The sequence below is a fragment of the Peromyscus leucopus genome, chromosome 3 (genome assembly GCF_004664715.2).
Source record: "Peromyscus leucopus breed LL Stock chromosome 3, UCI_PerLeu_2.1, whole genome shotgun sequence".
Classification (NCBI taxonomy): domain Eukaryota; kingdom Metazoa; phylum Chordata; class Mammalia; order Rodentia; family Cricetidae; genus Peromyscus; species Peromyscus leucopus.
Window position 1 is genome coordinate 138,472,671 of NC_051065.1, and position 15,995 is coordinate 138,488,665.

The 15,995-nt window shown below is 49.6% G+C and overlaps 1 protein-coding gene across 1 annotated transcript in view; it reads right to left on the reverse strand.

Annotated features, from left to right (window-relative positions):
- Window positions 1-13,129: 13,129 nt before the first annotated feature.
- The window catches only part of Gprc5a (G protein-coupled receptor class C group 5 member A), a 34,464-nt gene continuing 31,598 nt past the window's right edge, over window positions 13,130-15,995 (reverse strand). Inside the window, exons 6-7 of the mRNA XM_028894478.2 lie at window positions 14,344-14,402; window positions 13,130-14,089 (exon numbers count right to left, since the gene is read on the reverse strand). Coding sequence (XP_028750311.2) covers window positions 13,997-14,089; window positions 14,344-14,402 — 152 coding nt within the window. The 3' untranslated portion in view covers window positions 13,130-13,996. The remainder of the gene's footprint in view (window positions 14,090-14,343; window positions 14,403-15,995) is intronic.

The window sequence follows — 15,995 nt, forward strand, 5'->3', positions numbered from 1 at the left end:
CCCCCCCCCCCACCCCCCCCCCCCCCCACCCCCGCCCCCCCGCCGCCCTCCCACTTCCACTCCCACAGTCTGCCATCCTCGGACAGTCTCGAGTCCCATCCTCCCTCGCCCAGCGAGTGCAGTCAAACTGGACTCCCGTTTTAGCTTCCCAGTACGCAGAGCTCGTGGGCCTGTGAAGATGACTAAACTCCTGCTACACAAATTCAGCCCACGGCCCCTTTTGATTTTGCTTCCTAACACAAATCACAGGGTTTCTTCTTATGCAATTAGTCACCCTCAGAGAACAGCATGGTGTAGCCTTTTATTCTATTTTATTTTATGTATGTTGTCTTGGTCAGGGTTTCTATTGCTGTGATGAAACACCATGACCAAGAAAACTCGGGGAGAAAAGTGTTTATGTGGTTTACACTTCCAGGTGACAGTCCATCACTGAAGGAAGTCAGGACAGGAACTCAGGCAGGGCAGGAACCTGAGGCAGGAGCTGATGCAGAGCCCATGGAGGGGTGCTGCTTACTGGCTTTCTCGTAGAACTCAGGACCACCAGCCCAGGGATGGCACCAATTTTGATGGGCTGGGCCCCATTGCTGTGGGATGGTCTGTATGTCAAATTGCTGTGATTGGTCAATAAATAAAACACTGATTGGCCAGTGGCCAGGCAGGAAGTAGGTGGGACAAGGAGAGAGGAGAATTCTGAGAAGCGGAAGGCTGAGGCAGAGAGACACTGCCAGCTGCCGCCATGACCAGCAGCATGTGAAGACACCGGTAAGCTACCAGCCACGTGGCAAGGTATAGATTTATAAAAATGGGTTAATTTAAGATATAAGAACAGTTAGCAAGAAGCCTGCCACAGCCATACAGTTTGTATGCAATATAAGTCTCTGTGTTTACTTGGTTTGGTCTGAGCGGCTGTGGGACTGGCGGGTGACAAAGATTTGTCCTGACTGTGGGCAAGGCAGGAAAACTCTAGCTACACCCCATCAATCACTAATTAAGAAAATGCCCTACGGACTTGTCCACAGCTGATCTTATGGGGGCATTTCCCTCCTCTCAAATGGCTTTAGTTTGTGTCAAGTTGACCCCTGGGTCCTTGCTCCCTTGTCCCCCCACCTCACATGTTCCTGTCACCATGATGTTCCCAAGTACATGGGGCCAAGTGACCACACACTGACCCCTCCAAAACCATGAGCATTACTGATCTTTGCTCCCTTATGTCTTTCTGCCAGATGTTTGGTCACAGCTGTGAACATAGCAACCAAAACACAAAGCTAGGAAGAGGAGAATTATTCTGAAAAACACAAGTTTCAGCCAGAGGGTGGACTGCCATATCACACTAAAAGGGTGGGGGGGTACATCCAAAAACACAGAGAAAAGCGTCTCCATCCTCATGGGAAGGCCTGAGGAAGTACTTGTGTTGCTGGTGGAGGGAAGGGAAACAGCACTTTAAAACTGTCAGGCAGCCGGGCGGTGGTGGCCCATGTCTTTAGTCCTAACACTCGAGAGGCAGAGGCAGGCAAATCTCTGTGAGTTCGAGGCCATCCTGGTTTATAGAGTTCCAAGATAGGCTCCAAAGCTACACAAAGAACTCTGTCTCGAAAAACAAAAACAAACAAACAACAAAAAAAAAATCTGTCGGCCTTGGGAGATGGCTCTGTCAGTAAAGTGTTGGACGTACAAGTATAAGGACCTGAGTTCAAACCCCAGGACCCATGTTAGGGGGGAAAATGGTGGTGCATGCTTGCATTCCAGCACCACTGAGGCAGAGATAGGTGGACCCCTGAAGCTCTTTAGTCAGCCAAGCAGTGGATGAACTCTAGGTCAACAAGAGACCTGTCTCAAAAAAATTCAAAAAATAATCTGGGCCAGTGAGGGGATGCCAAGTCTAATGATCTAAGTTTGATCCCTGAGACTCACATGGTTAAGGAGAGAGCAGGCTTCAATAAGTTGTCCTCTGACCTCTGTCCTCTGACCTCCACACATGCGCCATGACACACACATGACCACACACGCAAAGTACTAAAAATGTTTTCAATATAAGGTGGATGACATTTGAGGAACAACACTCAAGGTTGTCCTCTGGTTTCCACATGGATGTGCACACATTTGCACGCACACACACACACAAATAAAACATAATCACACCAGATAAGCCCTCCATGAACAACCTAGGAGAAATCTGGATGAGCCCTCCAGCTGAGCCTGCTGTTAGTCACTTGACTTCAGTAGACTTTAATAATCATGGACTGAATAATGGTGGTCACACACCCGACAATGTACCATATGTCTCCCATCAGCCACGCTGTAGTTGATGCCTCTGACACCAGGTTTGTGATGGTATCATTGCCTTGGTTGCCTTTTAGGGATTCCAAGGCTGTTTTTGTTGAAAACTTCCTTTGGGCTGAGTGAGTGTGGGTTGGATGACATCAACAGACCAAGAATATCGGTGTTTTGTTTTACTTTGTTTTGGTTTGGTTTTTTGACAATATTACTATGTAGCTCTGTCTGATCTAGAACTCACTCTGTAGACCAGGCTGGCCTTGCACTCACAGAGACCCACCTTCCTCTTCCTCCTGAGAGCTGGGATCAAAGGTGTGCACCATCACACTCAGCAATACTGCCATGTTCTAAGCATGCGTTCTGTGAAGAGCCGTGAAATCTGGACACATACCTACATACTGCCAGCTGCCTTACCTCTGACCCCTCAACACCTTTCCCCACACCTCAGACCACTGTGTGTGTGTGTGTGTGTGTGTGTGTCTGTGTGTGTGTGTCTGTGTGTCTGTGATCTCTGCCTCCCGAGCGATAGGATTAAAGATGGGTGCCACCACTGCCTGACCTCTATGTCTAATCTAGTGGCTGGCTCTGTCCTCTGATCCTCAGGCAAGTTTATTAGGGTACACAATATATCACCACATAAAAATTCCTGGAACCTGAATTACAAGTGGCTGTGAGCCACCATGTGGGTGCTGGGAAACAAGGTCCTCTGGAAGAGTAGCCAGGGCTCTTTCCAACTGAGGCATCTCTCCAGTCCCTGAATAAACTTTCTCTTTTAAAAAAGAAAAAAACCCCATTCTTGTGTTTTAATTGGGATACTACAATAGGTAAAAGTGGGTCTGATTTGGTAACATGTGGCATTTATCTTCAAATACTAGAAATAGTGCTAGGCATAGTAGTGTGCACAGAAATCCCAACAGTTAGGATGTTGAGGCAGGAGGCCCTTGAGTTGCAGGCCAGCATAATGTTTCTGGGCTGCATAATGTCTGTGTCTTAGCTGAGTCTAGATCCTGTTAGTTGGCAATCAATATTAACCACCATAGCTTCCCAGAGCCTCAAACTCTAAGAGCTCCAAGACCCTTGGAGCTTACCTAGTCCATCATTGCACCAAACACAGAACCCCACGACAGCCCCAACAGAGCATCGCTGGACTTGAACACCCCTAGCAAGAGAAGCTCAGCTTCACAAGGAGCTGCTTTCGATTTAGCTCCCTAAAGTGCCTAGCCACTGGGCACCACCTCAGCAGTGATTTTCAGACATCCAGGAGGCAGCACACTGCTGTCAATCTCAGATCTGAGACAGCCCACCCAGCCTGACTGCCAGCCCCACTGCCCGGGGGGACAATACCCAGTCTCCTGGTGTTTCAGGTCTGCGGGCACTAATACAAGGGGTGTGTGTGTGTACAACAATAATAATAATAATCCCTAAAGTGTTCCTATGAATTTATTTATACAACTATCGTGCTTTAAGCCTGTGATGATGATGGTGCCCATGGCATTCTCTCCTCGCCTGTCCTCTCTGGATGAAATGTCTCCAGACCCATCTGCCAGTCTGTGTACCTCAGAATTCTAAAAACAGCTCCCACAGGCAAGTGAGATGCAGATAAATGGATTCAATATTCGGTGTAGGGTAATGTGCCCGCCTCCAGTTCAGAGGGACCAGCACAGGCCTTGGCCTAGACTTCCTCATGGTACCAGGGCTGCCCGGGCTGCAGTCTCAGCACTGGTTCACAGCAGGCTCATAGACATCTAAAAGCATCAGAGTTGGTTTTTTTTTTTTTTTTTTTTCATCAAAGCTGCTGTCAACCAATGTTTTTCTAGCATATGTTTATGTAACTATTGGAGACCATGAATACATTTACATATATTAAACTAACATCTAACTTCATTGCATCATGTTAGTGTTCTGGTTTTATCTTTTCTAATTCGGTTGTCATGTTGGAAGTGTGGTGTGTGTTTTATTTTGGGCCGAGTGATTGATAAGGCGTTAGCCCAGCATCCCCACAGACGATCCATTAGAGATGTCTGACAAAGGAACTCCTTCATTTTTTCACATTGGTCTTGTGTTGCATAATGTGTACCTGAGCCTGTGTGCCATGGACACATGTGGGGGTCAGAAGACAGCATGCTGGAGTCAGGTCTCTCCTTCCATCATGTGGGTTCCAGAAAGAGAACTCAGGTCATCAGGCTTAACAGCAAGCACCTTCGCCTGCTGAGCCATCTCGCCGGCCCACAGCCCACGAATGTTTAACTTGTGGCTCTGTCTTCTTCTCAACACTATCTCTGTCTTTTTCTATGCTGATCTTACAGACACCACACTGGGATCAATACGTGCCTTTTCTATTTCAACTCCTTGTGGGTAAAAACATCTAAAAATCATCCTTCCTTCTTCCTTCCTTCCTTCCTTCCTTCCTTCCTTCCTCCCTCCCTCTCTTCCACTGAGGCATTTTCATTTTATTTTTTTCTAGCTACGTTTGACATTGATAGAAGAATCATCTAGGATTTTCTGTCCTGTGTGGGTTTTTTATTTTCATTTTATTTTGTGTGTGGGTATTTTGCCTGCATGTATGTGTGTGCAGCATCTGTACGCAGTGTCCAAGGAGACCAGAAGAGAATATCGGATCCCCTAGAGCTGGAGTTAACAGACAATTGTGAGCCATGTGTGAGTGCTAGCAATCAAACTCAGGTCCTTTGGAAGATCAACCAGTGCTCTTAATCACTGGGCCACTTCTCCAGCCATCTTCCTGTGTGTTTTTATCTTGTTTCTTCATGGTCCTTGATGTCCACAAAGGTTGTCAGTACCACAAAATCAAGCCGAGAGGATGAGAAGAGATTATTCTGTCATTTTCTAGGTCTTTGAGCTGCACATCGAATCTGGGGCCACTCATCCACGTTTGTTTAGCGTGCCCACGAGGCTGGCAGTGCTCCCGGATGTGCTCGTCAGTGATCTCAGACTAACCAGCGTAACTAACTGGGTTTGTCTTCATAGTTAGAAGAGGAACTGTGGCTTTGAGTGTGACCTGTAAGACCCTGCCATTTGTCTCTTTTCAGCCTTATTGATGCTCTTGAGAGGACCAGGCAAGGGCATTCATGTGAGCCATTATGGCAACACAGACAGACGGCAGCACAGCACAGCTATTCTTTCTTAAAGAGGAAAGGGCTGTGGCACAGCTCTATGTAGATACGGGGGAGACATGGTGCTAGCCTCCAACATGGTGTCTCTGAGCTCACAAATAACTACACTGAGTCACCAGAGAGGTGCTTTGAGTTGAGTTGAAACAAATCCAGCAGAACAGCAGAACCAGTGTATCATCACATGGAAGAGGCCAGAGGGGGAGGCAGGGACGGGGCGGGGGACGGGGCGGGGGGCGGGGGGGGGGGTGCGTGTGTGGTAATGGATCCCATTAAAGTGTCCTCTTATTTTTTTTTCCGCTTACTTATGTAAATACAATTTCTCACGTAGTCCAGGCTGCTCTTATGCTAAGTAGGTGAAGATGACCTTGAACTCTTGATCCTTCTGTCTCCTAGGTACTACGATTACAGGTGCACACCACCATACCCACTAAAGCTTTGTTTTCTTTCATTGCTTCTTCTTTTGGGGGATGTGGGAAAAGGGGTCTTGTATAACCCAGGCTGGCCTTGAACTCCTGATCACCATGCCTCTACCTCCCAAGTGCAGAGATCGTCCCATCTGTCTCTCTTGTGAGGGTGGGGAAGGAGTCTTCTGTATCCCAAATAGCCTCAGAGACTGGTGGCTACCTTCTGGCTTGAGTCTCCTGCGTGCTGGGATTATAAGCATGCGCCACATGCCCAGCTGAAACAAGTTCGTCTTACTGTCTGGCTGGACCTGGGAGTTGGAAACGCATGCTACAGCACCAGCACCCCGGGACAAGTCATTGCAAACCCCATAGTGACATGTAAGGTGGCTTTTTGTTTTGTTTTGTTTTGTTTTGTTTTTTGTTTTTGTTTTTTGTTTGTTTGTTTTTATGAGACAAGGTTTCTCTGTGTAGCTTTGGAGTCTGTCCTGGAACACAATCTGTAGACCAGGCTGGCCTCGAACTCACAGAGATCCACCTGCCTCGGCCTCCCGTGTACTAGAATTAAAGGCGTGCGCCACGGCCAGGCACTTGTAAGGGTTTTCCCGTGATAGTCTCTGTATCAACTCTCTTAGGGGACACAAGCCCCCAGGGATGCTTGTGACCCCAGCACTTGAGATGCTGAGGCAGGAGGATCATTAGTTTCAATCCAGTGTGTCTACACCGCGGGTTCCAGACCAGCCTGAGTTACATAGAATAATCTTGTCAATAAATAACAAAATTCCCAGTTCAAGGTGAATTTCTTCAAAAGGAGCCAAAGTGAGCTTACACTCCACAGGGGATTGAGGCCAGCGGGAGCTCTGTCGTCTGTGGGCACCCCCCGCACCCCCCACCCGCCAAAACCCGCCCCCACCCGCCGCCCCCACCCGCGGCTCCCCTTCCCCCCGCCCCCACCCGCCGCCCCCTTCCCCCCGCCCCACCCGCCGCCCCCTTCCCCCCGCCCCCACCCGCGGCTCCCTTCCCCCCGCCCCCACCCGCGGCTCCCTTCCCCCCGCCCCCACCCGCGGCTCCCCTTCTCCCCTCCCCCCTCCCCGCCCCGCCGCCGCCTCCCCGCGCGCGTGCGCATTGTCCCCCAGCTGGTATCTTGAGAAGCTCTTCTCCTGGTTTAGAGCGCCCTCTCCTGACAGCTGCCTCAAGGCCAGGAGGAAGAAATGGTCGGCAAATCAGACCTGCCCGTGCCCACCAATCTCCTCCCTGTGGCTGCCAAGCCGACTGGGAGAAAGAACCAGAAGAGAGACCCGGAGACAGCTCCCAGTCAGAAGAAGGAAAACCAGAGGGATCCTGGAAATATGAGGTGATCGTGCACAGGCTTGGAGTTTTAGCCTCTTGGTAGTGTCACAAGCCTTCAATCCCAGCTGACAGAGGCCAGCCTGATCTACTGAGCGAGTTCCAGGACAGCCAGGGCTACATAGAGAAACAAGCCTCACAAAGAAGGAGGAGAGAAGGAAGGAAAGGAGAGGAGGGGAGGGGAGGGGAGGGGAAGGGAAGGGAGGGGAGAGGAAAGGGTTCTAGAATGGATCAGGCCTTGACAGCAGAGAGAATGAAGAACCAGCGATCTGGTCCTTACCGTGTCTGCTCCCCCAGACTCCCCCACTCCCCAGTTTCCTGTTAATGACAGCTACAGGAACACCAAGCAGAGGGTCTCTGTGACCTCCTTAAACTACCCAGGTCTGAGCCCGGAGATGACCCTCTCTACGGAATCGGCAGCACTGTCAGCATTGGGGAGTTGCACCGTCAGGATCAGGAACCACTGCGTTGCCACCCAGACCCAACCATCTGTGGACATCAGCAGAATCCAGGGAGGGCAAATCTGCCCAGCACAGAAGGAGCTCTAGAGCCAGACATGCTGATGCAGGCCTGTGATCCCAGCGCCTGGAAGGCTGAGGCAGGAGGCCTGAGAGTGAAAAGCCAGCCTGGGAGAGAGAGTGAGTACCAGGCCAGCCTGGGCTACACAGTGAAACCCTGTCTCACAACTAGCTCAGCAAGAGTGTTTGCTGTGCAAGCCTGAGAGCCTGTGCTCAATACCAAAACCCCACGTGAAAAACTGTGATTGAACATGTCCCTGCAACCCCAGCACCACGAGGGAAAGGTGGGCAGAGACAGGAAAGTCGCTGCGGCCTGCCAGCCATCAGCCTAGCTCCAGCTCCAGCGAGAGACCGTCTCCAAGGAGCAAGGCGGAGATACAGAGCAGGGCATTCAGTGTCTTCTTCCAGCCTCCATGCATGCACACAGGTGTAGGTACCCACCGACCCTGACACACACACACACACACACACACACACACACACACACACACACTCCAAAAGCAAGCCAGGCATGGTGATATACACCTGTAGTCCTAGCACTTGGGAGGTGGAGGTAGGATCAGGGGGTTCAAGGCCAACCTTGCCTACAAAGTGACTTTGAGGCTAACCTAAGCTACATAAGATCCTGTCCCCCAAAAAGCTAAGAACTGGGGCTGGAGAGATGACTCAAGGGTTAAGAGCACTAGCTGCTCTTGCAGAGGACCAGAGTTGAGTTCCCAACATCCACACGGCAGCTCACAACCAGTTGCAGCTCCAGCTCTAAAGCACTGGACCCCTTCTTCTGACCTCAGAGGGCACCAGGCACACATGTGATACACATATGTTGATAAAAACACTCATAAATATATATATATATTTTTCATATATATATATATATATATATATATATATATATATATATATATGAAAAAAAACACACAGGCGAGTGAAATGCCTCAGGAAGTAGAAATGCTCACCACCAAGTCTGACCTGGGTTCTGTCTCTAGAGCCCACGTGGTGGAAGGAAAGAACTGAGTTCTACAAGTTGTCCACTGACCTCACACACATGCACACACACAAACACACACACACACACACACAAATGAATAATAAACAGATAATAGATAGATAGATAGATAGATAGATAGATAGATAGATAGATAGACAAATGCAATTAACAATTTTAACACACACGGATTTCCAAAGACAGCAACCTACACACTGAGGCCAGTTTCCCCGGGTGCTCAGTGGTCAGCAGCGGATTTGCTGAAGCGGCTGAAGCAGGGCTGCATCTGAGGCTGGGACATCAGTGAACCTGCCAGCCCTGCTAGCAACAGAAAGAGGTGCGCAGGAAAGCGAAAGCCCAACAGGGTATTCAGTGCTCAGCAGCAGTAAGTCTAGAACGGAAGGAAACTCGGAACATGTGGGAGGAAGGAGGGGGCGGGGGAGGAGGGGCTGGATCTCCAGGACCAGCCTGTACTTTTTTGTTTTGGCACACTTTTCCTGACCAGAAGCCAATGTTCTCACCACATAAATACCAGACGACATTAATAAGATCCGTCTATGAGACATTACCTGTCGTGATGCCAGGTTGCAAGCAAACGGGCTGGAAAACCTCAGAGAGCTTCATAAAAATAAAAGCAAGGGATATGGGAAGCGGCTTTAAAAGCTGAGGGGTGGGGAAGAGACAGCTCAGAGGCACGCTTGCCTCCAGCCTGTTTACCATCTACCTGCTCGGTGCCCTCAATCAGAAGGCAGCTATGGGATTCAGAGTTTCGGCTCGCGAGGGTTGAACACCGAGGCTTCACTGCCATCTAGTGGAGATTCAGGGTATGGCAACTAAAGCTGTAATTACAGGAAGGAAGGTGGAACCCTAAGTCTATTTCATAGGTTTAAAAAAAAAAAAAGGAGAAGACTGTTGGGCTTGATCCTCACCCACTTAGTTCGAAGGAGATGGCACTCTGCTTCCAGACCTCAATCAACTGACACTGCTCAAGGGCCAGCCTGGACTAAATCTTCACATTCCACTTTCCTCCAGGAGGAGATGGAGACTGGAAGACCTCTTCCATAGAATTCTCACCAGGTGGTGGTGGCACACACCTTCAATCCAGCACTCAGGAGGCAGAGGCAGGCGGATCTCTGTGAGTTCAAGGCCAGCCTGGGCTACAGAGCAAGTTCCAGGACAGCCAGGGCTACACAAAAAAGCCCTGACTTGAGAACCAAAATAAATTATTATTATTATTATTATTATTATTATTATTATTATTATTATTACTCTCAAACACTGAACCTCTAGCCCTGGAGAGGTCTCTCCTTGACCCAAAGAGCTTATGTGTGAACAGAAGTGACAATGAACTACCTACCAGCCATGGGCAGCGACCAGTGCTGCTCACAGAGTGTCCTTCTGCTTCCTGAAAGGGCACGGACTCAGAACATAGTGACCACTTGTTCAGACTCTGGAGACCACTTTATCTCTTGAACAAAGACAACTCCAGAGACGGAGATGGTGCCATTCCCAGGTCCTCTTCGATGTCTCAATGGCCAAGGGGATAGAAACTTTCCTTTCCCTGATGACAAAAGGGACCAGAGCATTCTGTGCCATACTATTCTCAGCTGGGGTTGGAGGTCAGCCTCGGCCACATGAAACTTTGTCACGAAAGATACACCTTTAATCCCAGCATTCGGGAAGCAGAGAGAGAGGCAGGCAGATCCCTGAGAGTTTGAGGCCTCTGGGGGGTGGGGAGCGGGAAGAAAGGAATTTTCCAACTGACTTTTCAGTCTTAAGACTCTTTATCCAGGGATATCCTGCCCCATACCTTTCAATGAGGCACGTTAGACCTAAGAGCCAGAGGAAGCTGGGCATGCTGCCCATTATTCCCACACTGAGCAGACTGAGGCAGGATTGCCACAAGTCACCTTGGGCTACATAGTGAACTCCAAGCCATCTCTGGCAGTACACTGATTGAGACCCTGTCTGGAGGGCAGGGAGGGGAGATCTGAATACACAAAGCCTTGCAGCCACGCCCCCTCCCCACCTGTCTATCTGCAGACCTGCTGGGCAATACCAACTCCATACAAACTCAGGACACAGTCCCAGAAAGCTTCAGGCGGCTGCATGCTTGGCCAGTCTTGCTGAGTGGCGCACAAAGAGGCAGGAAGGTCCAGGCAGCCCCTCCCATGCCTCGTCCGTTCATCTCTTCGTCTGTATCCTCGGCAGCAGCCTTGATAACAAACCCAGAAACATGCTCTCAACTCCTGGGAGCCACTTGAGCGAATCAGTCCTGAACAGGGAAGCGTGAGAAGCCCAGTTTACAGCAGATAAGTCAGAACCACAGATCAGACACCCAGGGCCCAGACTGGCAACTAAAGTGGACATCAGTTTTGGACTCTGGGCCCTCTCAACCTATGAGAAGTGATAACGTCTCCAGGTAGATACAGAAAGAACGGAGTTAAATTAGAGGTCACTTAGCGGGTGTCCAGTGTAATACCGTTGGTTCCCTGGCGAGGAGGAAGCCTTACACCTTCTGAGGTCAGAACACTTCTCTGTGAGTTCTTGTGTCGTGAGAACAAAAAGGAATACACATTTAGTGGGGAGTCAAGACACATGATCCTACATGGTAGCCCAAGCTGGTCTTAAAATCATGGCAGTCTGGCTAGGTGGTGGTGGCGGCGGCGGCGGCGGCAGCGGCGGCGGCGGACGCCTTTAATCCCAGCACTCAGGATGCAGAGGCAGGTACATCTCTGTGAGTTCAAGGCCAGCCTGGTCTACAGAGTGAGTTCCAGGACAGCCAGGGCTACCCAGAGAAATTCTGTCACACAAAAAAACAAAAAATCAACAATCATGGCAGTCCCCCTGCCTCAGCTTCCAGAGTGTTAGGATTACAGGTGTAAGCCACATGACGGGCTGGGACTGTATATCATTTGTTTATCTGCACAGGTGTGTTTATCTGCACACGCATAGTCTGTGCAGGGAAGTCAGAGGACAACCTGTGGGAGCCGGTTCTCTCCTTCCACCGTGCACGTCCCGGGGGTAGAACTCAATTCAGCAGGCTTGGCAGCAAACGCCATTTCCCTGTGAGCACCCTGTGAGCACGTGCCAGCCCAGGGATACACATTTACTGAGTGTGTGACAGAGAATAATGGCAAAACCATGTTATTTTCTCCTTGCAGCGAACTCCACTGGGGGATGGCTTCTCGAGAGAAACCAGTCTAGCAGGATTCACACTGTGAGGTGCTGTCTTCCCACACGGCTTTTCTAAGAGCACATTTATTTACTGTGCGTGTCCACGTGTCTGAGTGCACACAGCGTGTGCGTGTGCGTGTGCGTGTGCGTGTGCGTGTGTGTGTGTGTGTGTGTGTAGGTCAGAAGACTGTGCTCAGGAATTGGCTCTTGTCCCACCATATGGATTCCAGAGGTTGAACTCAGGTCGTCAGACCTGGCAACAGGCATCTTGATTCACGGAATCATCTTACCAGCTTGGTCATTCTCCTTTTCAGTGAGTATACAAACCCCTAGAAATGTTAGCACAGTCTACCAAAAAGCCTTCGTGAGCTATAAATACCCATCATTCTTCATGACCTCAACTCACTTTTCTGTTGGTTTTGTTTGTTTTTATTGTTGTTGTTGAGACAAGGCCTTACTCCATAATTCAGGCTGGCCTCAAAAATCGTGGCCATCCTCCTGCTTCAACATTCCACATGCTGGGATTACAGGTGTGAGCCACCCTGCCAAGACTCTGACCTAGTCTCGCTCTGCAGACCAGGCTGGCCTTGAACTCACAGAGCTCTGCCTCCTGCCTCCGAGTGCTGGGATTAAAGGCACATGTCACCATGCCCAGACCCATGTGAAGACTCTTAAAGGGCAAGTTCCTAACTAAGCTAATGTTGGCATATTGTTTGCACCTGATATGGCTAAGTACGATGAGCCTAGTTCGTCCATAAGAGAGAGTTCTAATCATCTGCCCATGAATTTCAAAGACATCTCCTGACCTCCCCATGGCATGTGCATACCCACACCCAGAAGAAATCTTTAAAATATAATATTAATTTTTTTTTTTTTTTTTTTTTTTTGTTTTTTGAGACAGAATTTCTCTGTGTAGCTTTGCACCTTTCCTGGATCTCGCTCTGTAGACCAGGCTGACCTCAAACTCACAGAGATCCGCCTGCCTCTGCCTCCCGAGTGCTGGGATTAAAGGCGTGTACCACCACCACCTGGCCAGACGGCCATGATTTTAAGACCAGCTTGGGCTACTGTATAGGACCATGTGTAATATTAAACATTTTTAAGAAAATCGATGGCAGGCGGTGGTGGCACACACCTTTAATCCCAGCACTCGGGAGACAGAGCCATGCGGATCTCTGTGAGTTCGAGGCCAGCCTGGTCTATAGAGTAAGATCCCAGACAGGCACCAAAACTACACAGAGAAAACCCTGTCTTGAAAAACCAAAAGAAAAAAGAAAATCGACATAAATCAATAAATTTAAATTTAAAAAATAATTGCCATCACATCTTTATTGCATACCCAGGTGAATAACTTATCTTACAACAAATGCATCCCACCCCAAGAATAGACACTGCTCGCTTGCGGAGTTCGAGGTGAGCACAGGATAGATCTATTACTGAGGCTGGGGAGCAACGGGAGAGAGGAGTGTGTGTCGGGAATGTACGGCAAGAACAAGGCTGAAATTCTCCTGGCAGGGAGACACACTTGTCTCCTCCAGGAATGTCCAGAAGAGCTCCTGGAAAGCACAGGAGGCCTGGGGTCGGCAGCAAGTTTGGAGGTGAGAGGAGAAGGACACCCTTGTAAATCAGCGTCCACGCTGCTGAGGCCATCGTGGGCAGTGCACTGAGCAGACACTTAGTGACCTTTAGCCTCTCCTACCCAGGCAGGAAGGCCTAGGAGGGCGGAGCTTCCAGGGTGGACTGATACGGACAGGGTGGAGACCCACCCCTTTCTGAGTTTGTGCAAACTGCAGTTCTGCTCTGTGCCACGTGATCTTCATGGAACCCACCCTGGCTTAGATGAACCGGCTTCCGAAGATGAGCAAGTCAGTGAGGAGTCAGATGAGCAGATGTTTCCTGACATTCAGGGGAGAGGGGAGAGTCCCGCCCTGAGTTGCCCAAGACTCCCACCTCCAAGAAGTATCCTAAGAATGGGGACAAAGAAAAACCGGAACACTGCGAAGAAGCAGTCTGTTAAGGCAGCGAGCGGCCCCAGACGGAAGGACAGCAGTGTGCTGGGAGCAAGTCTCTCATGTACAGTTCCCCTAGGACACGGTTCACATCTGCAGGACTCCTGGCTGGACCTGCCGCCTGATTCTGGTTGTCCCATTCTTCTCCAGAGAGTTAGCTGTCCCCTTTCCGTCCTTCATAGTCATTGTACGGACTGGCGGGGGCCTGCGCCCTCGGGATAGAGAAATCATTTCGAGGACTCCGATTCTGTAAAGGAAGCAATCATATGGTTAAACCTTCTATGGCCAGCTCAGTGAAACTCCAATGCCCTTTTCGAAAGATCTCTGAAGTCCTCTCCGAGCCTCTGTGCTACCCCAACCCCAAGAGGCACGGTAGAGGAAAGAAGACATGCCACCCTACAAGATGGCCACTTGGGAGCCACTAAAATGGTGACAATATCTATTCCCCAAGGACAACTGTCCCTGGGAGTAGGGGAGTGAGGATGATAAAAAGGCACTTACCTGCAGCTGAAAATGAGTGGAATAAGGTGCATAGAGTGTGTCCCCTGTCTCCTCAAGACCTGAAACAGAGGGAGAGGAGAAACTGAGGCACCTAGCCACCCCTGTGTTTCCTCCCTGTATCACTTGTCGTAGTGTCTGTGACAGTTGGTCCCTTTGGGCCTCAGCAGTTCAAATTTCTTGCAGGGAAAGACCATGCCTTCCAGCTCCAAACCAGGCCCTGCCATATCATGGGGCCACGGGAACTTATTCATTTCCTAAACTGGGAAGAGTTTATGAGTGACTGTATTCTGTGCATTTGGGGGAAATCACAGGGTGTTTGAACTTGAGCTGGCTTTAAAACAAGTCATTCATTTCCTGACAAATTTATCAGTCTCCATCCCCTTACTAAACACTTCTTGACTTAAGATAGTGTGAGGACCTGGGCACGGTGGTGCACACCTATAATGACCTTACCAGTCATAGAGGCTGGAGGCCAGGGATGACATGATTTGTCTGGGCTGAGACAGGCCTCCGTTGTGGAAGACCTCATTGCTTATCCAGACCCGACACAACAGGATGTGGGGAGCCGGTGAGAAATGTGCGCAGCAACAGACAGTGACCAGAAAGATGTCTGAGAAAGGAAGCAGCCAGGGGCCCAAAACATGAAAGGCAAGCCTTCAGTCCAAAGACAGAGGTGGGAGGATTAGCCTATAGAGGCCAATCTGCTCTTCACAGGGAGTTCTAGGACAGCCAGGTCCACATAGCAAGACCCAGCCTCCAAACAGGGATGTCTTTTATACATGAGACCAACCTCAACCACATACCACTGGGGGTTTTCCTCTCTTGTATACCTTTTTATTCTGGTTCAGCCTGTGTGGAACTGTGTAGAAAGTACTGGACAAACACTCGAGAGGCTAGCTTCCAGTCCTACTTGACTACAGCTGGATCTTTCAGGGAGCTACTAAGAGACTGTCCTGAGTCTCAGGAGAGACTTTGGGTGTTTGAATAGTAAATAGGCTATGGGGACTTCTGACACTGGACTGAGTGCACTTGGCATTATGATATGGCCATGAGTAGACTGGTAGGGCCAGGGAGTGGGTGTGGTGGTTTGAATGAGGATGTCTCTCATAGGCACAGATGTTCAAATACTCCGTCTCTAGTTGGCGGAACTATTTGGGGAGGATTAGCGGGTGCAGCCTAATTGGAGGAAGTACATCACTGGGACTTTGAGAGGTTAGAGCCTCACCCCACCCACGTCCAATCAGTTCATTCTCTGCTTCCTGTTTGTGTTTGAAGATGTGTGCTCTCGGCTTCCCTGACGTGATGGACTCTTCTCCCTCTGGAATCAGATGCCGAAATGGTTTGCTTCAGGTCTTAGTGTTTTGTCAAAGCAACAGAAAAGTAACTAATACAGATGTTGGTGTACTCAAGATCAGAATCTGTAAATAGCTTGGGAGCTCCTTATAGCTTGGGGGTTTTGTTGGGGGGGGGTGTTGTTTGGATTCCAGATCTCTTTATTTTAATTTTATATGTATAAGTGTCTTGCCTGCACAGAAGTACGCTGCATGTGTGTCTGGTACTCATGGAGGCAGACAAGAGGGTACCAGATTCCGGGAGCTGGAGTTGCCAATGGTTGTGAACGTCAGTGTGAGTGCTGGAAACAAACCCGGTCC